The 27,414-nt window shown below is 45.8% G+C and overlaps 1 protein-coding gene across 1 annotated transcript; it reads left to right on the forward strand.

Annotated features, from left to right (window-relative positions):
- The first annotated feature begins 1,908 nt into the window (after positions 1 to 1,908).
- On the forward strand, positions 1,909 to 26,543 carry LRIG2 (leucine rich repeats and immunoglobulin like domains 2). Its single transcript, XM_042799947.1, has 18 exons — positions 1,909 to 2,046; positions 8,287 to 8,358; positions 8,864 to 8,938; positions 9,438 to 9,572; positions 10,093 to 10,236; positions 10,371 to 10,514; positions 11,117 to 11,260; positions 11,511 to 11,654; positions 14,404 to 14,484; positions 15,337 to 15,408; positions 15,548 to 15,616; positions 17,019 to 17,182; positions 18,380 to 18,700; positions 19,576 to 19,857; positions 20,474 to 20,923; positions 21,420 to 21,569; positions 22,852 to 23,133; positions 23,785 to 26,543. The coding sequence occupies exons 3-18, from the start codon at positions 8,868 to 8,870 to the stop codon at positions 24,012 to 24,014; spliced, it is 2,883 nt and encodes a 960-aa protein (XP_042655881.1). The 5' UTR covers positions 1,909 to 2,046; positions 8,287 to 8,358; positions 8,864 to 8,867; the 3' UTR covers positions 24,015 to 26,543.
- The last annotated feature ends 871 nt before the right edge of the window (positions 26,544 to 27,414 follow it).

Raw genomic sequence — 27,414 nt, forward strand, 5'->3', positions numbered from 1 at the left:
CCTGGGGCACTGGGCAGCCTGGACAGCACGGCCAGCAGCCACTGGGACATGGGCAGCAGTTTCTGCAGCTGGCAGCATCACTGTGGTGCCTCTGCCCCTGCCCAGAGCTCAGGCAGGTTTGCACAGATGCTGACGTGCCAGCAGCAGTGGGCAGAGCGATCCAGCCTCGCTCCTCCGTGGGAATCTCCTTCCACCTGCCACCAGCGTCTGATTCCCATCTCTGCAGCAGAAGCCGTGCCCTGAGCTGCTCTGAGAAGCAGGGGTATGTGCAGCTCCCTCGGCCAGGGAGCTGCGGAGAGCTCGCCTTCCCCCCGCGGCCAGGCTGGCCCAGCCTCGCTGCGGGCTGCCCGGGGAAGCTGGGGCTGGCCCAGGGCCACCGGCGCTGCGAGCCCCAGCCCCGGCTTGCCCTGCTCGCAGGCACTGCTGAGCCACAGATCCCGACCCGAGGGGGAGGGGGATGTTTTCTGTGAGCCCGCTTGGGATGGAGCCTCCGGCAGCCCTGCACAGACTGGGCGGGCTGGGTTTGCCACCAGTTACCACCCTGCCGCCCGCCATGGCCTGGCCTCGCGCTGCAGCACCGAGGGCTGTGTCGGGGAGCACGGTGCCCACGCCTGGCCCACCCAAGGCCTGTTGTGGTGGGCAGCCAGACCCCGGGAGAGCAGGGCCATCCTGCACATGGGTCCCTTCCCAGCCGGGGCCAGGACCACGAGGCGGCAGTGCCTGAACAGCACGAACGGCCCCCGGGGCTCCCGTCACCGCCCCAGCACGGAGACCCCTCAAACCTAATGGCTTCCCACTGAATCTGGGGGTGCACACACTCAGCACCTGTGGTCCGGCTCCGCAGAGCCCTCAGGGGCTTGGCGTGGAGCTGTGGCCGTGGCAGTGAGCCACCACCACCCGCGGCAGTGGGGCGTGGGGGTGGCCCAAGCCCCTCAGCGGGACGTGAATGTCGCGGATGGGTTACAGAGGGCGCGCGGCGGCAGGCTGGGGTGCCCGGGGGTTTGGCTGCTGCGGGCTGTGAGCGGGTGTTGGTAGCAGGGCTGGGTGCTGGTGGTGCCCGGGCGCGTGACGGCAGCAGCCGTGGGACCTGGCGGGGCTGGGGAGGCTGCAGGACCTCTGTGGGCTGTGGGACTTGGGGAGGCTGTGGGGCTGCTGGAACTGGGGGGCTGTGTGACCGGGGGGGGGCTGTCAGCGCAGACCCGGGCCAAGGGGCTCCCCAGGCAGCGCCCCTCCACCAGCACACGCTGGCCCGGAGCGGGTGCGTGGAGCTGCACAGCCGTGGGAGCGGCAGCCTCCCTCCCGCGAGGAAACAGCTCCCCCCCCGCGGGGTTCTGCTCAGCACACGCAGCGTGGCGGGCGGTTAACCCACAGCCCACGTGAGCCAGACGTGGCGGGGCACAAACACCCGTGGGGGCACGACGAGCCTTCACGGCGCGCTCCGTCAGCCCCCGGGACGCGAGCAGACCCGCCGGCGGCGGGACGCGAACCGGCGGCACCGACAGCGGCAGAAGCGCCGGGGCCCGCGGCCGGGCTGAGGCGGGGACGGGGCGGGGCTGTGAGCGCCCCGCCCCCGAGAGGCTCCGCCCACGCGCGCGTGCCCATCTAAGCCCCGCCTTCAAATAGCCCCGCCCCTCCGTCGCGGAGCCCCGTCCTCTCCGCGCAGTCCCGCCCCCCTAGGCTCCCCGCCCCGCGCGCAGCCCCGCCCCTCGGCGCCTGCGCGCTGAGGCGTGGCGGAGGGGCGGGGCGCGGCGGCGGGCCCGGGCCGTGCCGCGGGATGCGGGGCGCGGGGCCGGGAGCGGGCCCGGGGCGGCGGGGTGCGGGGCCGGGGGAGCGGGCGGCCCGCGGGGCGCTGCCGCCGGCCCTGCTGCTGCTGCTGCTGCTGCTGCTGGCGGTGGTGCCGCCGCTGTGGGCGCGGGCGGCCGCCGCCGAGCCCTGCGCCGCGCCCTGCTCCTGCCGCCGCGGCCTGCTGGACTGCAGCCGGCAGCGCCTGCCCGGCGGGCCGGGCCCGCGGAGGATCCCGCCGCTGCCCGCCGGCACCACGGGGCTGTGAGTGAGCGCGGGGGGCGCGGCCGGGCCGGGCGGCGGGGGCTGTGCGAGGCCGGGCCCTGAGCGGGCCCCGGGACCGCCGCAGTGCGGCTTCGGGCGGGCCGCGGCGGCCGGTGCCGGTGTTCCCGGGTGGGTGGCCCGGGGCCGGCGCTGGGCCCCGGCTGGCGGGAGCGGCCGGCCCCGCTGCCGCCCTGGAGGACGGCCCGTGCTCCGGGCTCACCGGGCCGCGTGGTTCGGGCCGCTCTGCCGCTGTGCCGGTGACGCTTGAGAGCAGGAGGAGGCAGAAGCAGGCTGCGGGGAGCGCCGGCTGTGCCAGCGGTTCGTGTTTTTTCAGATCGGGCTGTAGGATTGTGCTTGGAAATACTCCTGCCAGCCCCTGACTTCAGCTCCGTGCAGGGGCAGTTCCTGCCGCGTCTCAGTTCTTCTGCAGCGCTTTGCCGCTTGGCAACTCGGTGGATTCCTCCTTTTCTCTCAGGAAAAACACCGTGGACTCCCCTTGGCATTTGCTGCCCGTGTTTTTTTTAAAAAAAAAAAAAAAACCAAAAAAAATCCCCCACAAAACAACCTTAGTCTCTGCCCCCAAGAGTTTAATTAGATAATGTGCTAAACAGTGTTCGCACAGGGTCGAGTGCTGGACACCTTTATCCTTCCTTGGCCGTTACTGTTCGCATTTGTCGCCTTTGGGTACAGGGTGCTTGGGTAGAAGAGGTGCTGAAGTATGAGGGGTATCAAAACCCACTTTTTTTGCACAGAGGAGTTCTCGGGCCCTCTTGGAGTGATCATGTTTCCCGATTGATAGAAATGAGGTTATTCCAGACCAAGAGGAAAAAAAAGCCTGTTTAAAAGATAGTATAAACATACAAACCCCTGTTCAGTTAACTGCAGGGTTTCCTCTAGCAGGACGCAAGAGTCTGATCTGTATTAAAAACCCAGCGTGTCTAAGGAAGCTTGTGACCTTCTTGCCCCTTTGTGGTTCTATAGTTCTCCTCTTTCCCTGCATGGTAAGCAGTTGGAAATGTTTCAGAGAAAACGTGTATTTCGGCACAGAAATACACCTAACTTGTGTGTAAAACCTTCTCTGTTTAGAAAGGCCCAAGGATATCTTAACTTAAGAGCTTGCCAGGGAGGGTGTCAGTGCCTGGAAAAGTGAGCTGGCAGTTCATCAGGCGGCTAATAAGCAAAACAATATCCATGCTGTTTGGAGAGCAAGTTTTCAAGCTTCAACAAATACTTGTATCTCTCCCCAAGCTGATAGAGGGTGTGTTTAGAACTGCTTGGCGTGAGATGCAATGGGAAGAAGCGGTGCTGGCACTCTGCTACATTATGCAATCTGACATGCTGCAAACAATAATTAACTGTATCATAGAATGATTTGGGTTGGAAGGGACCTTAAAGATCATTTAGTCTCAGCCCCGCTGCCCCGGGCAGGGCCCCTTCCCCCAGCCCAGGGGGCTCCCAGCCCCGTCCAACCTGGCCTTGAACCCTTCCAGGGAGGGGGCACCCACAGCTGCTCTGGGCACCCTGGGCCAGCACCTCACCCCCCGCACAGGGAAGAATCTCATCTACATCTCCGCTCAATCAGTTTAGAACCATCCCCCTCATCCTACCCCCACCCCCTGACCCAGAGTCCCCCCCCCCACCTTCCCTGTCCCCCCTTTAAGCCCTGGGAGGCCACTCTCAGGGTCTCCCCGGAGCCTTCTCTTCTCCAGGCTGAACCCCCCCAACTCTCTCAGCCCGGCCCCCCAGGGGAGCTGCTCCAGCCCCCCCAGCATCTCCGTGGCCTCCTCTGGCCCCGCTCGAGCAGCTCCGTGTCCTTCTGCTGTTGGGGGCCCCCGAGCTGGCCCCAGCACTGCAGGGGGGTCTCCCCAGAGCGAAGCAGAGGGGGACAATCCCCTCCCTGGCCCTGCTGCCCCCCCTGCTCTGGCTGCAGCCCAGGGTACCGGTGGCTTTCTGGGCTGTGAGTGCACATTGCTGGATCACGTTGAGCTTCTCATCAACCAACATATGCCCAAGTCCTCCACAGGGTTGCTCTCAATCTGTTCTGTGTATGTCCTCTGTTGAGGCTTTCAGGATTTTGGCACACAAAGAGTGTGTGTGGGGTTGACATTTTTTCTTTACTACTCTAGTGGTTCTGAATCTAAGTGAGCTATAATGCATACAAGCTGTTTAAAATTAATCAAAGCTTAATTTTTGTCACATGAAAAAGGCCCTGATGTGCTTTTCCCTCTTAGTTCTGTGATATCATTTCACCTAACTTTGAAGACTAAAATTTCTTGGTTTTCCAAACTCAAACTACTTGCAGGTGCTGCTTCTAGTGTGTGGGGGGGTTGGGTTTTTGATTTTAATAAGGCCAAGAGAGCACCTTCAGAACTTGTTTTCATGACTGAAGTATTCAGGCACCTGTTACTTCGTTTTTCCTGCTAAATTACATATGTTTTGTGGATAACCTGGCAAGTGATGAAAAGGGTAGGGAAGTCAAGGAATTAGCGAATATTTTTTGATATGTCTTCATCTTAACATGACACTTCGTAGAACAAGGAATGCAAGCCCTGGTTGTAGGGCAGTCATCTGCAGGAAGAAGGGGAAGGACGATGCTGGTGATCACTCCTTCTAGTGCCTGAAAATGAGTTTATATATCCTCTTAACCAGGGAGACAATGAGTAAAAGTAGATTGGGTATCAGCTAATTAGCTCATCAAGTTCCATTCATGAGGTTTTTCGGGTGAGTTTATGTATTTTCGACTCAAATGGCTGCCTGTGTTGCTGTGTCAACACCTGTACCAGCACCATGCCATGGGGAGGAAGAGGGTACGCTCAGCTGGACTGAATTAAGATAATTTTCCAGGACTAAGTATACAGTAATCAGTTTGGTGTGTGTGTTCTGTTTTATTTACTTGAGATGAATACCACTTCAGCTCAAAATGAATGTTTAAGTGATTTTATATACAGTACCAGATGAATCTCTAAAATACAAATTTTGCATGTTTGCTCTGTATCTTGCATAATATGGGCCTCACAGTAAAAACGCAAGTTTCTTCTAAAATGACAGGTTCTTCTGTTTTGCCTTTTTCAGAGCAAAGGAATTATATCTGGTTCTGCATAATAGCAGAAATCCTAGCTGTGTGATTGAATGATCCATAAACACAGAAAATCAGACAATGTATTTCACTTTGTATTTAGTGATCAGTCTATATAAAAAGGTATCAGTAACAGTAACTAGATAAAAATACTGCCAGAACTGTTTTAAGTGTGAACTATACCCAGCTTCTTGAAAGGGAACTTCCTGTTAATGAAAACTTTGTTGTAGTCTAAATCTGAGTAATAATACCGAAATACTTTCCTGAACTTTCTAAATTAAAGTCTTAATTTCTAATTTAGCAGTAAGACAGTAGGCTTCTGAGAGGAGGATACCTGAATGTTCGCAGGTCCTCATCACCCAGGCCCCATGCCTGCCAGTGTTTAAGAGGCATTTGGACAATGCCCTTAATAACGTGCTGTAACTTTTGGTCAGCCCTGAAGCGGTCAGGCAGTTGGACTAGATGATTATGGTAGGTCCCTTACAACTGAAATTTTCTATTCTATGATATTCTTCCTGAAAGCCTTAGAAAAATCAAGTTTCTGTTTTCTTTGCATATTAATCTGGTTCCCGAGGTCTTTGTCAGTGCCCGCTAACCATGCCTGACACACAGGTTGGTCTGCCTCAGCACCCCCGGCCCGGTTTTGCTCACGGCTGTAGTATCTGGACACCTTGAAGAGCGTGCTGTTATCTTCTGCATCCGCCGTCTCGGCCTTCCGCCGTGGGTTGCACTCAGGTCCTTTGGAAATAGTGTGGCTTAGTACTCCTCAGTCTGGTTAACCCCACTGCTGACCGAGATTGGTCTCCTCAGCGCTGGCGGGGTGCCTGCACGTTTGGAAGATCCGGCAGAGTCTTCCCCTGGGATTCGGGGCCGGCGCTGGCACTGGCTGCCCCCTCCGGTGTGACCGATGGCTCCCAGGGCTGAGCCGGGCTCCAGCCGCCGTGGGCAGGGTGGGTGCCGGCAGCCCGAGAGCCTCCCGTGACGTGGGAAGGCTGCTCCAGGAGCAGCTCACACTCGCTCGGGTTTATGCGTTACTGCTGTGTGGGATTGGCTCGGTGACTACGTACGTTGAGGGAGCAGGCCTGCAGAGCAGCCTTCCGTGGCTGCATGTGCGTTGTTTTCTTCTCCAGGTTCTCTTGAGTCTTTTTTTTAACTGTAAGAATGAATAATTGCTTGCAAACCTGTTTGCTGCTCTATCTGTATAATTTACATCTTGATGTAATTAAAAGAATACATTAACAACTGTCTGACTTGCCATGACACCCAGGATTTTAATAATTCATTGCTAGAACGGTATCTTTATTGCTGAGCCTGAGTGGAAGTTAACAACAAATAGTCTGTCAAGTCCTTGCTCTCTCCCAGTAGATTCTGGTCTTACAGATCAAAAGTATATCGGTGGTGCCATGAGCACTGGGGTGAATAAAACTGGGTCCTGCTCAGGTTGTCTTCTGGTTAGCGGCAAGTCTCCCCTGCATGGAGGGTTCTTGTGGCACCGTTAACACGCACCGACGGACACTTCCTGGTGCTCGGCGAGGGTTAGATTTGTGCTGCAGCCCCTTCTTCAGCAGGAGCACCGGTACAATTTCTTTCACGGATTTGGGGCAGCTTCGTGCCTGCACAGCTTTGCCCCTTGCTGTGGTTGAAGTCGATCACGGGCCCAAAGCTATTGCAAGAGCAGACGAGCGCGTGGGTGCTGTGACTGCCCGGGCCTCGTTGTCACCGGAAATATTTTTAACTGTGATCAATTGATATTTTAATACTCTTGACATTTCAATATTAATTGACATTTTAGTACTCTTTTGAACAGATACATGGTAGTTTTGTTCTTAAAGGATAATTTTATCTCCTGTGTCAGTGTAGCTGCAGCCTGCCGGATAATCTTAAAACTGGCTGTAATAAATATGTACTGTTACTTCTGTAATCATGAAAGAGAATCAGTGTCATAGGACCTTATCGGGGGAACTCATCAGGAGGTGAACAGCTTTTGCTGAAAATAGCTCATAATATCTATATCCTTGAGGTCAGAACTGGAAATGGAGTGAGAAGCATGATGCCTCGCTGACAGGCAGGCACAACTAGCTAGCAGAGAATGACTTTTTGATTTAATGGTCAGTGTCCAGTTATATATGCACCTATCAACAGTTTTCTGAGCGTGCCGGGGGCATCGGCCGTGTTTCAGGAGCTCGGTGGCGGTGCCTGTTCAACACACAATGGCTCAGGCTGTTGGCAACAACTTAGGGGTTCATCTCCGTTCCGGGCTTGTCCCAGAAAGGCATCCAAGGGCTGAGTTGCTCTCACTGTTTGGTGGGACGTCTGTCTGTCCTCACTGGTATGGCTAGAACCAGGTTTCCATAACAGACCTGATTTTTTTGATTATGCTTTGACTCATGGCACAAAATAGAGGTAATCTGTGCCCAAAGAGTTAGCTTTCAGAAGTGGGCCTTTTTTTTAAATTTTTTTTTCCTGTAACATTTCATGCACAAAGTCAAAGGCAAAAGTGAAATACTGCTTTAAAGTTAAAGCAATGGGAATAGCATCAGCATCCAGTATGGGCATTAAAACCAGATTTAACGACTCTTTTGCTCATTGAAACAATTCATCTCCTCCATTTGTTTCCTATAAGCAAAACCAACTGGCACTAAAGCATGCCTTCTCTAAGCTTCCCAGCCTCATGTTTCTCTCCCCTCCAGCTTGTTTGGTAATTGTGTGTATGTTGTTCCTTTAGCATAAGCCTGCCTTGACTAGTCAGCGTCTTTGAAAAGCAGAGCAGGCTGAGAAAATGAGGGTTGTTGATACAGAAAACAGTTCAGTAACTGGCATTTTGTAAGAAATTCTTTTCGTGTCCCTGGAAAGTTTTTCTTTTTGGTGATAGGCAAGTATTGTCTGTAAAACTATGATTTAGAGGAAATACCTGACCAGAGCATTCTGACCTTTCTTTCAAGAAGCTTTTTTATCAAAGTTATTTGATTCAAACAGAGAAATAGAACTGTCTGGATTTTTATTGTGAGTGACCACTAGAACAAGCTAGGAGGAATCTCTGCTTCCTTTGGTGAAGGAGGAATTGTATGTATCATAAATATGGTTTAAAATGTTTAAGTTGCATAAAGCATACATGTGGGTTTTTTATTCCAAGAGCTAGAATAACTTTTCTCTCTGTTCTCTAGGGATTTAAGTCATAATCATTTATTGTCATCCAACTGGAGCATTGATTTGTCTGTTCACACACTACAAGAAGTGTAAGTTGTTTTTTATGAGGATTAACTCTAAAGATATCCTACCTGATTGTAATTAGTACATATTTCATTGCATGTCTAGATATCTGGTCTGACGATAGAAATATTCAGTGCCAGTTAATTAAAAGTGGACTCTCTGTTGGCAGCATGCTTTAGGTATAAAAGTGGTGCTTTGTGAGCAGAAAACTTTGTCATAAAAGACAACCAGTATTTTTAAAAAGAAATATGATGTGTTATGACTGTAGCTGATTCTAAGTTAAGGGGAAGTAATAGTATCTGTGAAAATGGTAAAAACTGGCATGCTTCGCTATTAAATTGTTTGAATTTAGTATTTAAGCTTTTAGGGAATCTTTTTTGTAAGCTAGGAAGTATTATTAACATAACAAAATTGTTAAATGTGTTCTGTGATATGAGTTACTTCTGTTGGATACAGAAGGGTTTTTCTACTCTTTGAAGTGCCAATAATATTTTCTGGGTTTTGCTTTTTTTTTTTTTTTTTTTTTTTTAGGAAAATGAATTACAATGAGCTAAGTGAAATTCCATATTTTGGAGAAACAACCTCTAATATAACTCTTCTCTCATTGTAAGTAATAGCTTGTCTGCCTTTTTCTTGTTTAATACATGGCAGAATTATATTGGAGTTCTGCTATCAAGTTGTAGGAAAACATCGCTTCTTTTGTCTCGAAAAGCTACTCATCTAAACTGCTTTAGGGACTATGTAAGCACTCTTTAAAGAAATACAAATCAGTTAGACTATCAAGTCACCCTAAATTACCAATAAAATGCAGTCAACCAAGGCGGGCAGCTTTGAAGGGGAGGGATTCAGTCTAGGAATGACAGTTCCCACAAGGAACAGCCCGACTACAGGCCCCAGAATTTGAATCTATTCATATGTCAAGGTGGCAAATAGCTCTTGGATTTTCAGTATTGCTTTAGGAATTAACACTTGGAAGTGTGTGGTATGTGTCCCATTTAAGAGTCTTGCTAATGAAGTTGATAGACAGAATCCTATAGCTGTTTCAGCTGTGCAACTTGAAGGATGGGATGTTTTGATAATCATATTTGTTGCTGGTATTTTTCAGGGTACACAATACCATTCCAGAAATAAATGCTGAGCAGCTCCAAGTTTACCTTTCATTGGAAAATCTAGATCTTAGTTCTAATCTTATCTCGGAAATTAAAGCTTCTTCTTTTCCACGGATGCAACTGAAGTACCTGTAAGTATGAGTGATCTGTTATGTCTGGGATTCCTGGCTCTACGGCAATAATGTTGAAGACCTCATTTACTCTAAGTTGCTGTCTTAAAGTAGGCACTATTGCATGGTTTTGAACTGGTAGCAGTGCTTAACATAGCTACAAATGTGCTTTAAATAAAACACTTTTCATACCAATCTGTATTGCATTTTCTCAAATAGTGTGGCAAACAGTAGCTGCTGTTGTCAAAGTGCAGGTGCTTCAGCCAGCAGGGACACAGAATGACTTCTGCCCGTTTTGAGTAGATCACTGTTGACATTGTCTTAACCATGTCTAGCTGAAGCATGGACATGCAGTAAAAATCAGCTCCTAGCACCTATTCCTTTGGGGAAAAAAGGTTTAGTTTAGTATACCAGAATTCAGATTTGTGATGTGACTTCACAAGGAACTTGAGTTCTAATAATAAGTGGTTGCTCCGAAGTGCTTGTGCAGTTGTGTTTTTAAAATTCTTCATGTTCTGAAAGGCCTCTCTTCCTTTCCTAGGAATCTGAGTAACAACAGAATAACTACTCTAGAAGCAGGCTGTCTTGATAACTTATCTAGCTCACTAATGGTGGTAAAGCTGAACAGAAATAGGATTAGTGTGATTCCACCAAAGATCTTCAAATTGCCTCACGTGCAGTTTCTGTAAGTAACAGTTTTAAAAGCTTAAAAACATGGTGTTTACAGCTGTGTTGTTCATCTCAGTATGTGTTCTTGACATTCACAAAGTGGTGCTTATCAAAAGATGTCTTAATATTTGAATGTCATCTTTATAAAAGGGAACTGAAAAGGAACCGGATTAAAATAGTGGAAAGTCTTACATTCCAAGGACTGGAATCCTTAAAATCCTTGAAAATGCAGCGCAATGGGATTAGCAGACTAATGGATGGAGCATTCTTTGGCCTGGGTAATATAGAAGAATTGTGAGTATGCCTAGTCATGGAATTTCTTTTAGGGACCCTAGCTGTGGAGGGTTGTGTCCTGTATGGCTTTGCTTACATCGAGGCTGTGCTGTGCTCATCAGCATATGAACATCAAGGGAAATGAGTTTAGAGATCTGTATCTTCCCACTATCTTGGTATTTCAGAGGTGGAAAGGTATTGGCTCTCTCCCCAACTTCTTCCTACTTGGTGATCAGACTCTGTAGGTTGCTTTTTGCTGGTTGCCTTTTGCACTCCCCCTAACATGGGATGCTGCTTTGCCGTGTGACTGTTCGACAGAGATGGCGCAAGGGTGTGCCATGCAGTGTTAGCAAAAGATTTTTTAAAAAGTAGTAATCTTTGAGAACAGAGATTACAGCTTTGCTTCTGCCTCTGAATCACACTGCAGCTGTTGTCGACTTAATCCGTTCTTCATGTACTTCAGTTCACTCTTCTGGTTGTAATGGAATTAATATGGTCATGCATTTCAGGTTGCCTGAGGCTTAATGTTAGTAAATAATTTTGAGATCCACAAGGTGAAATTTTGTAAATATATGTTCCATTGATTATCTGTTTGGCAAATGTTTTTCCTTTTCATCCCTTAGAGAACTGGAACATAATAACTTAACAGAAGTAAACAAGGGCTGGCTGTATGGTCTGCGGACATTGCAACAACTCTATGTTAGCCAGAATGCCATTAACAGGATCAGTCCAGATGCGTGGGAGTTCTGCCAGAGACTTTCTGAGCTGTAAGTCCTGGTCTGCTTTTCATTGGGGATTTTGTAATGTTGCAATAACAGATTGGATAGCACGTATGTAGCAAGAATGAATTACCAAAGGAAGTACTCAGTTTCCTTGTTATGCCCATGGTAATGCTGTGTATTTTAGTTACAAGTGTTAGAGAAATTAATTAAAATGCAATAGTTAATCAAGTTTGATAGTATCTTCATAATTAATCCCCCCCTACTTGCCTTTAAAGTGCATGTTCAATGTTTCTAGAGACTTGTCATATAACCAGCTAACTCGCCTCAAGGAGTCTGCCTTTGTGGGACTTGGTTTATTGGAGAAGCTAAACCTGGGTGACAATCGCATTAGTCACATTGCTGATGGAGTGTTCAGAGGTCTGACAAATCTTCGAACCTTGTAAGTACAGAAAACGTCTAGTTCAAATCTGTTCAATGCAGTGAAGCTTTTGAAAATAAAGGCAGCAATCATTGCCCTGTGCAAGCCTGAGATCGGAATTCTTGTGTGCTGTCCTGCCTGCAGGTGTGGCAGGGCTGATAATCTTTTGGTCTGCCGAGATAACAGGATTCTGGCCCAGCTAAAACAAACCAACCTCTTAATTTTAGTGGTGATAGGCAACAGTGGCTTGGTGACCGTGAGTGCCCAGTTGCCTGTCATACTGGTTCTGAGGAGATGTGGGTGGTCAGCTCGTGTAAGTGGCAGCTGTAGAGCGAATGGTCAGCCTGGATGTCTCTTTATTCCAGAGGGTTTTGTTAGGGTTGGAACCTCAAAAACCAAGCGGTGAGCCCCTTTGGTTGCAGAAGGTGGGGTTTAGCCCACCCTGCTTGTGTGGTAGGCGTAGCGTGTAGGAGGGGTGTAGGGTTACTTCTTGCTGTCAGAGGCATGGCTCTGCACTTGCCAGGACCTTTGGTAGCAGCTGCAGCTGTTTGATATTTCTGACAAGAAAAGACTCAGTCCTGGCTTTTAATAACAAAAAAAAAAAAAAGTGTCCCAAGAAGATCTGAACAGTTGCAATCATCCCAAACAATGGTAGTTGAGAAAGGAGTGAAAGTTTATAACCCCTCTGTCAGCTCATTAAATAAATGCTTAAATAAGCAAACTCACCAGAGAGATTTATGTAAGCAGTCATATTCTGTTAACCTTAATGCAACCTTTTAATGAAATAATTAAAACTAATTTCTTAGATTTAGAGTAGCATGAAAAAGAACAAGAGCAGATTAATTAGTAGGTTTTCCTGGGCTCCTCAGGGCTGTCAGCAGCCGAGGGGCTGGCCATTTGCTTGGGGGTTGGAATGTGCAGGGCTGAGGGCAGTGGTGATTAACAAGGCTCCAAGCATTCGTGCCCAGCCAAGCATGAGGAGCCAACTCTGCGGCTCACACAATGAGGGGCTTTTCTTTTGGGTTGCTCGCTCATTTTGCTAAGTGGTCAGAGTAGTGGAGTGTAAAAATACTTCAAACAACAGGAGATACTTGTTGCTGTTGGATTAGTTCCATTGTTGTTTGTATACCAGTTGTTTCAGTGCTAAGGCTGATGTAAGTATTTCCCTGTATGTTCAGCTCCTGCCGCTATTCTGCAGTGTAGCTTTAATTAAGAAGAATAAACTGTAAAACTGTATATTAACTACAAGGTAATAAGAGCAAGGTAGGATTAAAGGTTTATCTAAGAATAACACTGAAGTTTTACATCTTGCCACATTATTTACTTTACTGTGAGTAGCTTGGCATTGAAACTCCTCCAGCATTCACGGTCTAAAACTGAAGCAGACCCGGAGATAGTTCTAGAAACAAATTTCAAATCACAGGAATTAACAACTTGGAAATAAATTTTGCATATTATTCATCTAGTCATTATTCATTAGATCACATCCATGTTCAAGCTAAAATTATTTAGCTTGAATAATTTTCATAGAGGAGAATACTTAATGTGAGCAAGTATCAAGGCCATATTTATCAAAACCTCGTGATGCATGAAGCAAGGAATTATTTTCTTTGTCCTAAACTTTAAAGCCTATATATATTAACTGTGGAAATGACTGCTGTATAGTGTTAAGAACAAGATTTCCATATTTCAAAGTAAGAAAAATAAGAAAATAATATGTTACCACTGACAATGTCCTGGAGGTTGATCCCAGTCTCTTCCAGGATGGTATTCTACACAGTTTACAGTTTCACCCAAGGGAAAGCAGATGCTTCATTTTCCCACCATTAGCACAAGGAAAGAAGTGTTTATGTGAGATGACGTATGCAACTGCCTATACAGGTAGCTAGCGTTCTCTGTCAGTTGACTTGTTTGGAAGTTCCATCAAACTGATGCGTGTAATATCTGGTAGAATGCAGTACAGGCTATTTTTCATGGGTGTAGTTTCCTTTAAACACACTCCTGTCTGCAGGGGCTTCTGTGCACAGTGGTATCAAAACAGATGAAAACTGTGGCTTTGGAAACTCTTGGCTCAGTTCATGCCATTCAGGCTAAAAATACAGCTGAATTTGTTTCTCCTTTTCTCTAAAAAGCATTTAACCCTCTCCAAACCCTATCACTACATTGCATTTGCTGTTTGGACCACTCTTCTACATGAGGGGCCGAAGTGCTGTGCAGAGGTCAAACAGAAATCCCATTAGCTGGTAACGAGATTTGTGAGCAAAACATCAATTTCATTCTGAAAATCTACTACTTTGTGCCTGGCAGCCTTACACTGTAACCTGTGTGTAATCTCTTAATATGCTAATGCTATTATAATCCTGTTACTCAGGAAGATTAATGCTGCTAGTGTATTGGTTAATTCACTTACATGAACCAGCTTGCTTCAGGAGCCTCTCCCAGTTTCTGGTAAATAGTCCATCACATGACAAGTGCTAGTCAGACTGGGTCTTTCCTTAAATACCACATCAAGAAGTTGTACTGTGGAATTTGTTTGTGGTTCTGTCTGCGGCACTGATCTTGAATAATTCTGTTTTCCCTTGCATCTCTGAAATGGGATATTCATCTTCTGACAAGCTTATTTTGTATAAGGTTAGTGACCTCCAGGTGACACGGTGCCAGGACACCGTAGCTGGCCTGTACAACAGTAAGTTCTCTTCCCTAGCTCGCCACTAGCAGTGGTCATAATGAGGTTACAAGGCTGCTTTATAACAAAGCTCTTTTCCTGCAGGGACTTGCGGAACAATGAGATCTCCTGGGCCATAGAAGATGCAAATGAAGCATTTGTGGGACTCAGCAGGCTGGATAGGCTGTATGTATTACAAACCATTGAAATGGTGGTACTCCCCAGGCATGCGGAGTAAAGGGAGAGTGCAAAATATTAAGTAACTGTAAATCAATGACACGAGACAGAAAGCCTTTCTTGTTGGCAGCTGGATCCAGTGTGTTCCCACTTGCGTGCTACAGCCTCTTGATACAGGCTTGGGTTCCATGTTCAGGAGCATTGGATCTGTGTAGCACTGGATCACCTTGCAGCACCAATTTGAAGAAATTAAGCATAAGTATTTGACTGCCTTTATTATTGACTAGCCCAGTCCTGCTCTGTGATGTCACTTCTACCGCTTCTTTACTTTGGGTAAAAGTTACCACTTATTAAAAAAACAAACAAATAAGGAAAACCCACCGAAGTATTTTTGAACAAATATGAAACACTACTGAATTAACAGTTTTTCCATACTTAGACTATGCACTTTTCATCCAGTGCCTGTGCTTTGTAAGAAGCTCCATCCTGTGGAGCTGCAGACATGGCTTATAACAAACAGCTTAGTACGAGGGTGCAGTCTCGGGAACTAATGTGATTGTGGCAGATTGTTACTAGGAAGTTACTGCTCCACTCCCAAGTTCCACTTACCACTGTTTCACTCTGCTGACTTACTTTATCTTCTGACACATCTCTAACCCAAATCTCCAAGTTAAGAATGGAAAAGAAACCCTGTTCTTGGGAAAATTATTTGAGCCTTTAAGCTCAAAGTAATATTTGATCTTTTAGCTCAGCTAGAATTAGAAAAAAATTAGTTAAACGTCATAGGGAACTTCTTTTTGGTCTTACTTGTGAGCTCATATTGACATTTAGATGGGTTTCTGGGGGGGCTTTGTTTTTCAGAATCTTGCAAGGAAACCAGATTAAGTCAATTACCAAAAAAGCGTTTTCTGGTCTTGAAGGACTTGAGCATCTGTAAGTACTTTACTTTGTAGAACTTCTAATTATTTGTCAACTTCACCCTTGTATTCTCTGTCAAATTTTCAAGAATTTAACTGAAGGTAGCATATGAAATCATACTTACCTGTTATTGTTCTCTTCGCTTAACTCACAGAGATTTAAGCAACAATGCAGTAATGTCCATCCAAGAAAATGCATTTGCCCAGGCTCACCTGAAGGAGCTGTAAGTTCGTGACAATTATTTACAGATTCTTTACAAGTCCTACGTTGTAAAGAATCCATCTGTTGTTGTAGGGTTGACTGAAGTGTGTCTGCTTTCATCGTGGAATATTTAAAGCAGATCTGGTAAATTATCAACTTAAAGTCAGTAGCAGTATACTTAGATTTAAGGTTTGATGAAATCTGCACATCCATTTCCTTAGTTGCAATTATGAGAAAATAATTTTTTCTTGCAATGCTGAACCATTAGGTTTTTCATATCTTATGATTTTGCATCAAGTTCAGCACGTGCTAGCGTGTAGATAGTGAACAAAAGAAATAATTCATTAGAAATCTGTCAGGTGGGTTTGCTAACCCTACATTTCGTCTTCCCATTTTTGGGACTAGGGAAAGGCTTTAAAAGTCACGGCTAGTCAAGAATTTTTACTTGCTCAGCAGATGCTTAAGATGCTAGAGCCTCTTGTGATCTTCAGACATTTAAAATATTATAATGTGAAGTGACCTTCACACTCAAGACTAACCCTACTGTAACGCAGTCATCTTTATCTAAAGTCACTGAATATCGTGTAATCTGTTTTAAAACTGTTACTCAATTAGTTAATCTTGGCCAGATGGAGTTAGTCTGCAGGATTTGCCAGTTTGAGGAGACATGTCTTAGGTGTTAAGACTTTCATTGCCTTCTCTGCTGTATCTTAGAACTGAGGAATTGTTGGTATGTATGGGCAAACAGCAGGACGGAATCCTGGCTTGTTTGCGTGCCTCTCCTCTCACCACTGGACTCCTCAAGTGGCAGATCGCTTGTTGAAATACTGGGCTTTCTCCAGTCACTCATACTCATACATAACATTTAGGAAGCCTTGAAAGCAGGTGGTGGGGAAAAAGTGACCTGTTATTGCTTCCTGTTTGCAGTTTTTCTGTGGAGCAGAAAAAACAATTGGCAGTAGATACCTGTATGAAACAAATCACTTCAATTCTTAAATATTTATTAGCTGGCCTGAAAATGAGTATTGAAGCTTATACTCATTTCATAATAGCAAATGTGTTTAGTTTGAGACATAGAGCTGCTCTTCAGCCTTATGTTCCTTTTAATTGCTTTAAAGATGGGTGGGATAATTGTGAAGACAGGCTTAATACATTTTTTTAGAAGTTGAAAATCAGAGGTTATTTTCTTCAGAATTAAAAAGAAATATAAGGTTTTAATGCTGATGTAGAGGGAAGGATTTTCTGGATTGTTTACAGCATATATAACTAACATTTTATAATAAATACCCATAGGCATAGAAGAAAACTGTAAGTATTGACATTTCTGAATGTATAAGCTTTAAATTGTTTAGCTGCATGAAATCACGTGTAGGAATGTGAAATACATAAGCTTTAATCACACTTATTCTGCCTTGTTTCTGCAGCATTTTGAACACTAGCAGCTTGCTCTGTGATTGCCAGCTGAAGTGGCTGCCGCAGTGGCTCACTGACAGCCGCTTACAGCAGGCTGTGAACGTTAGCTGTGCTCATCCCGAATGGTTAGCAGGACAAAGCCTTCTCAGTGTGGACCCTGGTGACTTTGTCTGTGGTTTGTATTTTTAATGACTTTTGATATAAACACATGGCAATGCAAATCTGTGCAGGTACTTTTCTGAAATCAGGCTGTGGCACTGCTGGAGGTACTTGGGCTTGGCCATGACGTGCTTGTGGGCCTGTGTATGTCTGTTTTGGAGTTTGGGATTTAATTCTGTGTCTCTTTGCTCTGTTTTGTTGTATTTGAGCACTGAAGATAACCCAAGGGAGTGATTTGGTGAGACTGCATTGTTTTTCATTTAGGTTACTGTTAAAAACTGATTATGCTTCCATTCTCCCTGCCTGTGAATGCCTTTGGCTTTGGGAGGGCTGTTTGACACTTCCTTGTTGGTTCTTGTCCATACCAGCAAGGCTAGAGTAGTTAACACACTGGCACATTTTTCTGATGCTCCGTATCTGTAATGTTTATCTGGTCTCTGCCACCACAGTTTCAGACATAAGCCTGCTTTATTTTTGTAACTGAACTGTGAGATGGAAGACTGAGAGACTCTTTGCCCAGTCATGTGTGAAGCCTGTGGCAGATCTGGAAATAGTCTGGTGTTCTGTTTTCTGGGTGAGCAATCTGATAAGTGTTACCTGTGGGTACGCAGTTCTTTCATTCTCTTGGTGGTGAAGGCCACAATAATCATCATGTAGGTGCAAGCACCTACCACTCAATTCTAATATCATCACAGTGGTGCCTGACACTGAACGCAGCGTGTGCCTACGAGAATGTCTTTGCTGAAATAATAGGTATTGAAATAACCTCTCATCGAGTGGGATGAGAGAGAGTGAACTGCCAGCTTGCTGTGCTTTGTATTTATAGAACTTAAAGGCTTTTCAGGATATTTAAACTATCTGAAAATAAGTCTCAGTCCTCTGTAAAATAGCCTAGCTCTTCAGCTGACTGTGGCTTTTGTGTGTGATCTAAATATAGCAAGTTCCAGACAGTTGTACAAAATGCAGGGCACTGCTCAAGACCATGCTTCCACGCTGATTGTTTTCAGTGCTTATTCTCTATTGCCTACCTGTGGTTCTAATCCTCTTTCACAGCTTGATTTCCAACTGAAAACAGCTGAATATCTGCACCTCAGGCAGGACATCTGTTTCCAAAGCTTGCTTTTTGCTTACGTTGTCTTTTGAGTGAATTTTCTTACAATATTAATTGCAAGTTGAAGAGGAAAGTAACTAATTGTGGTGCTTTCATTTTCAGATAACTTCCCTAAACCGCAGATAAGAGTGCATCCCGAGACCACAGTTGCTCTGCGAGGCATGAATGTGACTCTGACTTGCACTGCTGTGAGCAGCAGTGATTCACCCATGTCCACTGCCTGGCGTAAAGACAGTGAAGTACTGTATGATGCAGAGGTTGAAAATTTTGCCAGATATCAGCAGCAAAGTGGTGAGGTGGTTGAGTATACCACTGTCCTGCACCTTTCCAATGTGAATTTCACCGATGAAGGGAAGTATCAGTGCATTGTCACCAATCACTTTGGCTCCAATTATTCCAACAAAGCCAAGCTGACAGTCAATGGTGAGCAATAATGGCAACAAAGGAGAAACGCTTTTAACCTAATGCTTTATTTAAATAGCTACAAGTCTACTTTTTCACTAGAGCTGGCCCAAAATAGTCTTGCAAGACTGTCTCACTGGTATTTAGAGGTATCAATTATCTTTTTATAAAGCAGGAAGGACACTTCTTTGCAGGTGAAAAGCCTTCTGTTCACTTCTTGAAAGGGGCACATATCTCCCATGCTTTCATTATAGCACAGTTGGTCATCTAGTTAAGTGGAGGTAGAAGTCTCTTAAACTAAAAGCTCCCTCTGCTGTCTCTTCGGAACTAAGCACCTTTCCCCTGTTTGTAAAGCTAGGGAAGATTCAACTAAAAATAACTGTTGGGACTGGAAACAAATGGAAAATCAATTATGAAGTCCTCTGTTTTTAGCCATAATGATTCCATTTATTTATTTTACTGGCATCAGTCAGTAGATCACTGATCCCCATTGTATCTGAGAGCAGAGGTGCTTGTGTCACTTTTGCTAGTCCGGAGCAGATAATGCAGACTTGGACTGGCAAAATGGAAGTTCCTATTACCAGGGAAGAAAAAGAGTGACAGAGAGCTTATGAAGAAGGCTAAACCTTTTCCCTGTATTTTCCCCATGAGAAATGTTGTCCTTCAGATAATCTTAAATGAACACTGTAGATACTGTATTTAAATTTGCAGGATAGACTCTTAGAAATGACCACGGAAAATTTGTGCAGTTCTTCAGAAGAATCTGCCCCTCTCTGCTAGGGAGAAGTATGGCTGTGTTTCAGATGTGTTTGTTTTCAGATGTTCTCTGTGCTGTGGAGCTCTTGCTCTTTTTCCCCTGAGACTGAAAATACTGAAACGTGTCTCCTTTGATCCAGAGCTACCTTCTTTCCTGAAAACCCCCATGGATCTCACCATCCGCACCGGGGCCATGGCCCGGCTGGAGTGTGCTGCAGAGGGCCACCCGACTCCACAGATCTCCTGGCAGAAAGATGGTGGCACAGACTTCCCCGCTGCAAGAGAGAGGAGGATGCATGTCATGCCTGAGGATGATGTGTTCTTCATTGCAAATGTAAAAATAGAAGACATGGGCATCTATAGCTGCATGGCACAAAACCCTGCGGGTGGTTTGTCAGCAAACGCCACGCTGACTGTGTTAGGTAAGTGGTGTGCTAATCTGTGCTTGCAGATGGATCCCTTCACTTCCGCAGCGGTAGTGTAGCTTATGTGTAAGGAGCAAGCTAAGTCCTAAAGAATGAAGTTGGAATACGAAGAGCAGCACTTGAGGTGATTTTTGAACAGTGAAGCTTTAGAAGCTAAGCTACAGTGCGGACCGGTGAAGTTGGTATGATCTCTGCAGGAGAGAACAGAGGGGCAGTGTAGACTAGAAGGGTTATTTGTGTTGCCTTCGAGCAAATCTAGTCACAGGTAACGTGAACTATGCTGAGTGATAATGGAAGGACAGTTCCTTCTAGAGTGCAGTATTTTTTGAAGACACTGACTTTTAACATTATGGTCATATGCAAATTTAGAATTGGAATACATAAAGTAGACTGTGGCTACTGTGATTTTGGGGGATGCTTGCTGTACCTGCGTTTGCTGCAGTGCTCCAGGGAAGAGCTGAACTCAGGCTTTCCCAAATCCTGTGTTTCATTGCTCAGGTTTAAGTTCGGGTTGTAAGATCAGATTTTTAAAAATCACATAGTGCACACTGGTGTTGCACAATTGAGTTACCTTACATTTTATCTTTTTTTTTTTTTTCCTCTGCTGTCACAGAAACTCCTTCCTTCGTTAGGCCCCTGGAAGACAGAACGGTAACCCGAGGTGAAACTGCTGTCTTGCAGTGCATAGCTGGTGGCAGTCCTGCCCCTCGCCTCAACTGGACAAAAGACGATGGCCCTCTCACAGTGACAGAACGGCATTTTTTTGCTGCGGCAAATCAACTCCTTATCATTGTGGATGCTGGACTAGAGGATGCTGGGAAGTACACGTGCATTATGTCCAACACACTGGGCACTGAGCGTGGCCATATTTACCTAAACGTCCTGGCGTCCCCAAACTGTGATTCTTCCCAGGGTGGCATCGTCCACGAAGAGGACGGCTGGACAACAGTCGGCATTGTGATCATTGTCGTGGTGTGCTGCGTCGTGGGAACGTCCCTGGTGTGGGTTATTGTGATCTACCACATGAGAAGGAAGAGTGAAGATTACAGCATCACGAACACAGGTAAAGTGCAAAAGCAAGAGTTCTCGGCCCTGTTTTTAATCTAAAACACTTGCATGGTGAAATTTCTGGATTCATTAGAGATGGATAAGGTTGAAGAATTGAAGCTTGACTTCTAAAATCTCCTCCGGGATTTGTTCAAATTCCTTCATTTAAAAAGTTTTTTTTTTTTTTTAACTACCAAAAGCATGTTAATTTTATTCCTTATACACTAGATTTATGTATTCCATAGTGAGGGAAAACAGTAAAGGGAAATAAATATTTTAGTAAACTTACAAATATTTTCAGGCCCTGGAATAATATGCATAAGTTCCCGTTCTGGCCCTGTTAGTTTTGAACTGGCTATGTGGATTTGTAATCACTGGTGCAGAAAAAAGGTAATTACATCTGAGTTGACATTCTGGATGACATTTTTGTTGATGTGGGTAACACTGTTGGTACCACCTTGATATCCTCACGCTTAGCTGTTAATGTCACTGATGTTAATTCTGCCTTGCAGAGGAGATGAACCTGCCTGCAGACATTCCCAGCTATCTGTCCTCCCAAGGAACTCTGTCAGAGCCTCAGGAAGGCTACAGTAACTCGGAGGCGGGAAGCCACCAGCAGCTCATGCCTCCAGCTGGTGGCTACGTGCACAAAGGCACAGATGGTAAGCAGAGCCCTCCCGCGTGGTGCTGGTGTTTCAGCAGGGTGCCAGTGCACAGCCTGGTCCTCAGAGCTGGCAGCGCTACTGCAGTGCCGCGGGTTAACGTCAAGGGTGGCTTTTCCTAGAGAAGGATTCAGGTTGATCTGAAAATTTCCATTGATTGTTCTGGGTTTGAGGCACCTCCTGTTTTTCTTCTCGTGTTTATGTTCTGCTACCAAGGCTTCTGCATTCCGTGCATGTCATTTAATCTTTGGTCGAGCAACATCTGGGCTCACATCTGCTGTGAGTGCCTTCGCGTGCAGGTGGCATGACTGCTGTCCTGCAGGTGCCAGAGTAGTACAGTTCCCGCCTGAGGGTCTTTGCTTCTGGGTTTGTGGTCTGTTCAGCAAGCTGAGGATGCCATTAGATAATTCCTAGGTTAAATGTCAAGGTAGATCTTTATGCTGTTTCTTTCCTGTGGCATCTCAAGAGTCCAGGCAATAGAAGTGGAAATAAAATTTTCTTGGAAGATGACTTGCAGTACCTTTTGTCCTTGGCATAAAATTGCTGCCTCTGACAGACATACAGTCCGCTTGCTAAAATCATAACTAAAGAGTCTACACTGTTTCCCTACTTTGTTTGGACACTTTTCAGGATATTTGATCATTGAGTCCAGGAAGATGCTATTTTTTACCATCCAAATGTTGAGGAGCCATCCAGTCCTCTATAGGCTGGCTTTCAAAAGTGATCCTTCAGTGTGAGGTTTTTCCCATCTGTCCCACGATCCGTTCCTTCTAGTCTGTAGTCCTGCTACACCAGAGTCTGTATCAGGAAGGAGTTGAGAAGCAGCTCAACTCAGTGACCACTTTCTCATCTGGTCTGAGGTGTGTGGGCCTGCAGGGTGCAAGCCTGGTACCAGAGCACGAGCTGATGTGGACAGGTATCCTGGTTTGATTCCAGGGCTGGTTCAGCCTGGATCCCGAGATGGTTGGTCCTGCTTGGAACCCTTTTGTCCTTGAAACAGGAGAGCAAAGATGAGGCTGCTCTCGCCCATGTCCATGACTTTCCTCTGGTCAGCCTCGACAGTGCAGTGCTATTGAGAATTTGGATGGTGGGGAACCTGGAGCGTTTCTCGTGTGACTTCAGTGGACAGTCAGGCTGAGTACTCTGTTACCACATTAACTGTACAAAGGCCCTTCAAACTCTGCCACTGTAATACATAATCATACTGAGACATGAAAGAGGCTGTGGAAATCAAGCATCCCTATCCTCTTTGAGAGCATTTTGGTTTTCCACTGTTTATCAGGTGGCGCAGCACCGTTGGTGATCTGCTCAGACTGTTACGACAATGCAAACATCTACTCCAGGACACGAGAGTACTGTCCCTATGCCTACATCACAGAAGAGGACCCTCTGGATCAAACTCTCCCTAATCTCATGGTGCAGATGCCTAAGGAAACGTATGCAGCACGCACCCAGCACGAAACCAGTACTCTTGATAATCTCTTAGCAGACAGAGATATGGCTGTCTTCCTTACCAACCATGACAAAATAAGTGAAAAGAAAATCTCCTCCCAGCAGATGAATGGTGAGTGTCCCACTTTCCCTTTTGTTGCTTCGCATTCCCTGATAACTCTGGCCTTCCTTGTGCTGCCCTTCACTATTGACACACAGCTAATTCTTCAAGTGACCGTAGTTTGTGGAGTAACTCATCTGTTTATTAATCACCTGTTCTCAGAACTCGCCCTCATTTGCATCTGGCACCCAAGAGTTGAAGAGGATGATGTTAAAAAAAATGGTGTTTCTTAATCTGCAGTTCATCTCTTAAAGCTTGTGTAATGTGATCCTTCGCATGTCCTTCAGGGGCAACTATTAGCCAAGACTTAAAGCTTTACATAAGAAATTCAGAAAGCCCTTCTGTTTGAGCTGGCCTGAGTTTCAAAGAACTCCAAAAGATTATTTTTTTTTTTTTCAGTATATTGATTGTTTTTATGTTGACTTTATTCCAGGTAGCCCTTTTAAAAATTCACACTGAAACTGTGTGTGTTTCTGCTTACTGTAGCAGACTGCTGAAATGGGAGAGCATCCAGTGAATTATGCTCTCAAAAACAGAGAAAACAACCTCAGAAAGACTGTTATTGCTGAGTTGAACAACTCAAAAAAAAAAAAATCTGTCTAAAATTTGAGTGTGTTTCTCATGAACTCACCCCTGTTCATCTTCTAATTCTTTTTTCCTCAGAACCCTTTCAGCTTCCTCTGTGGGGAGTAAACAAAGACCTTGCGCTCTCTCACTCCCACTTTCTGCATCAGCAGTCGGCCCGTGAGACCCCACGACCTCTTCGAAGCGAGGGCATTATTGACAGTGACCAGGAACAAGCTGCTTCACCCAGACCCTGCCACAGGTTACGTGAACATAACTTTGATTTTAATAGGACACGGAACCTTCATGACTATAGTGAAACTACGTAAGACACTAAAATGAAGTCTTGAAAGCAAATCCGTATCAACTGACTTTTTGTATTTACTACCTCAGGACTAACCCCAAGGCCAAAGATGCTTGTGTACATGTGTCTACAATTACAGGCTGACTAAACAGAGTCACACTCCCTAGCAGGAGGTGGCACATGCCCTTTTTCCTTGGATTTCTGTATATTGGAAAATGGGAATGTGCAACAGAGAAAACATGGATGATTAGTGATATCTACAAGAACAGCATTAAAACTTGGATATTCTGATGCTGGAAGCAGCCTTTGTGTTGGTGCATGCTTTGAAAATCTCTCAAGAGTGCGTAGCTATTTCACACCGCATTGTCTGCTTGAAAACAAATGTTCAGGGCCTCCTTGTGGAATTCCCCAGTAACTGTAAGCATAAAACTCTTGGCCAGCTTTTTGTTCCTTAGACTGTTGGTAGACGTCTGTTACCAGTCTAACTTTGGGGCTTGTTTTCTCCTATGAATAATGGACTCTAGTTGTAAATAAATTTTCATTTATAAATATTTTGTATACACTAAGCATATAAATGTGTTGGCTGTAATGTAAATATGTTTTTTATTATGCCAAAGTATCATACTGTTAGTCTTGACAGCTGCATATCAAGCCATATGGGGTTTTTTGGTGGGACTGAAAGCTTGTTTCTGATGGGATAGAGCTACCTTTGGTTTGGCAAGAAGTGAATTTACTATAGGTATGTGGTGAACTTGTGATACTGATGAATTTCATTGTTCCATACAACTCTGTATGCATTAAGCCTGGCTGACCTGACTGCAAGCTGATCCAGTTCACGACATAAGCAGAGTTCCAAGTTTGACCCATTTAAGTGTTGAGAGAGTCCTTAAATCTCTGTGTGAGGCACCTGTCTTGTCCAGTGGAGCGTAAAGCCCAACAGACCCTGGGTAAACCAAGCAGTGCTCACCTGTGTTCCAGGCTGTAGTATCCAGCTTCCCAGGTGTTCTTGTAAATAGCAATCCAAAAGGACAGTATGCAAAATGCTTCCTTCGGGTCATTTGGTAAAATAGCTGTAAGATGGGAGTTTTGAGTGGTTTCTTTCAGCAGTTTATCTCTAAGCTCTTACCTTTAAAAAAAGCCTTAGTATTATGTATGTTGCAGAGATGTCTCCATGTGTTTTTCCTAGCTGACAGTTAAGTGAACTTTTAAAAAGAGTGTTGTGATGAAAAACACCAGATAAATTGGGCATGTGTAGTATAAAACACTTGTGTCCTTTTCTATTGTAAAATATCAGTCAAAATTGTTGCCCTGTTGAACTCTCTAATAGTTCCCTAGACCTCATTGTGGCCTAAACATTTAAGTATTTGACATGTGAGAAATGAAACAATATGCAGGGAACCACTCAATTTTGAAAATAGAGTACTTGCTGAGACAGAGGAAGCGCAAACTTCATTAGTTACCTTTATTAGTTACCTGAAATGTTTTAATAACATACATGCTAAAAGAAGAATCTTGGGTTCCTTTCTTTCTGGTTTTATTTCCTCCAGGCTTTTTCTTTCCAGACAGCATTTAAGACGTGGTGCTTATTTTCAATCCAAAGTTATCTCTGGTGCAGGAACCCAGTACTGTCAGTTTCAATCCAGATGAGAAAGGTCATGTCATGAAACTGCAGCAGCAGCAGCAAAGCCTCGTCCTTTTGGGCTGCTTTTCTGCTTTCTCCAGCTACTCACCCAGGCTGCTGTGGCCGAGTGCTCGGCATGTGCAGAGCCACGATTTCCCCCGGGGGGAAAAGGGCACCCTTCTGTGCTCCATCGCCCGTCTCCATTTGGCAAATGCTTGTTAGCTTTTCTTTCATCCCTCTCTTCAGTGGAGTTGAGCTAAGACAGATGTGTCTCAGTCCAGCTGTGGATGTCCAGACCTTGGGCGTGCTGTGGGCACAATTCCCTGGTGCCACTGAATTCCCTTTAGGTAGGTGAGATGCGCTTGGCCAGGACCAAGGCTTTAAAGTTGATGCAGTCTGCACCAGAACAAACTGAAGTGCTAGCTCTCAAAGCCATTTGGGAGCTAAAGCTGCACTGATTTCTGTGAGATTCTGACCTGCAAAAGCTGCCATTATGAATGAGGACATTTGCATCCTTCTGTGAGCAGTGATATTTCTTTAAAGTCCATAAGCTGGTTGTAAATAGCAGAAGCTTGTAAGTAGGTGAACACCTTGCTGTGCTTAGCATTGTGGAAAAACTTCCTAGGTAGACTTGCAGAAAAAATCAGGTCTCTCTTCTGTCCCCTTTCCTCCAGGAGGTACAGGTAGGTCAGCGTGGCCATTCTGTTTTCAGTGAATGCAAACAGTTTCTTCAATCAATGCCAAAGTACTACCAGTGCAGGAGCTGGGGGTTTGTAAGACAGTGTGAGCAAAGCTGCTCTTGTTCTCTGTTGCTATTTCCTAGTGTCTATTTATATTTTTTTCACATAAGATTGTATATTTTGTATAGCATGTGTAATATATGTTTGTCTATTGTAATATAACCTTGTTCAATAAAATGATATATACACTGAGCATCCAGCGTAACTTTGTTAGTTTGCATATTAAATAACTTATTTTGTTCTAGGATATTTAATTTTCGTAGAGAAAAACCATACAGTTAACTTTTCTGTCTGGCCATGTTGCTGGGCAGCTGGCTCCGGGTGCCCCTGCTCGAGCAGAGGGCTGGACAAGGTGACTTCCAGAGCTCCCTTCCAACCTCAGCCATTCTCTCACTCTGTGATTCGTGTTTCATTTTTCCTGTAGGAAACACCCCGTACCCTCTTCTGAAGATGTGCGGCTCTTCTCCCACGGTGCTGTCCACTCTGGGCCAGGAGGCTCACGGATGGCCGTGCTCCCAACGCTGTCCTGCTACTCGGATCCTTTGAAGGACCAAAGGGATTCTCTTTCCAGCAAGAAATCGTCAGCACGAATGAGTTGGCGAGAGCATGACCCTGCGTAGGTGCTGCAGGAGGGGAGAGGTGCGTGCCGCCCACCCCACCAGCTACCAATCCTCCTGAAAGCCGGTGTGAGTTCTTTTTATTCCTTTGAATGACTTACTCGATTTCTCTCGCTGTATTCTTGTGCTGGTTCATGTTCTGATAATTAATCACCTTTGCTCTCCTGTGCTCCCTTTTGCACGCTTCACCGTTTTACCTGCGCACAGCTCTCGGCACCGTGTGGCTTTTCCCAAGCTAACCGAGCTCCCGAAGCCGCCTCGTCCCCTGTTCTGGCCGACGAGCGAGCTGTGCGCGCAGGGACGGGGGCAGTGGGAGCTGGGTGTGCGCAGCCTGACGTGCGAGAGGCCGGAGCGCAGCCCAGGGCAGCCTCAGCGCGGGGCTCTGCCCCCCTGCCCGGGGGGGACCAGTTTGGTCCGGCTGCAGCTCCCAGGAGCGGCTGTAGGACA

The sequence above is a fragment of the Tyto alba genome, unplaced genomic scaffold (assembly GCF_018691265.1).
Source record: "Tyto alba isolate M040663 unplaced genomic scaffold, T.alba_DEE_v4.0 Super-Scaffold_30, whole genome shotgun sequence".
In the NCBI taxonomy this organism is placed as follows: domain Eukaryota; kingdom Metazoa; phylum Chordata; class Aves; order Strigiformes; family Tytonidae; genus Tyto; species Tyto alba.

Coding starts and splice junctions, on each gene's coding strand:
- LRIG2 (XM_042799947.1), top strand. CDS start 8,868: ATGAATTACAATGAGCTAAGTGAAATTCCATATTTTGGAGAAACAACC. Junction 9,573..10,092: donor CGGATGCAACTGAAGTACCT/GTAAGTATGAGT, acceptor TTCCTTTCCTAG/GAATCTGAGTAACAACAGAA. Junction 10,237..10,370: donor TTGCCTCACGTGCAGTTTCT/GTAAGTAACAGT, acceptor TCTTTATAAAAG/GGAACTGAAAAGGAACCGGA.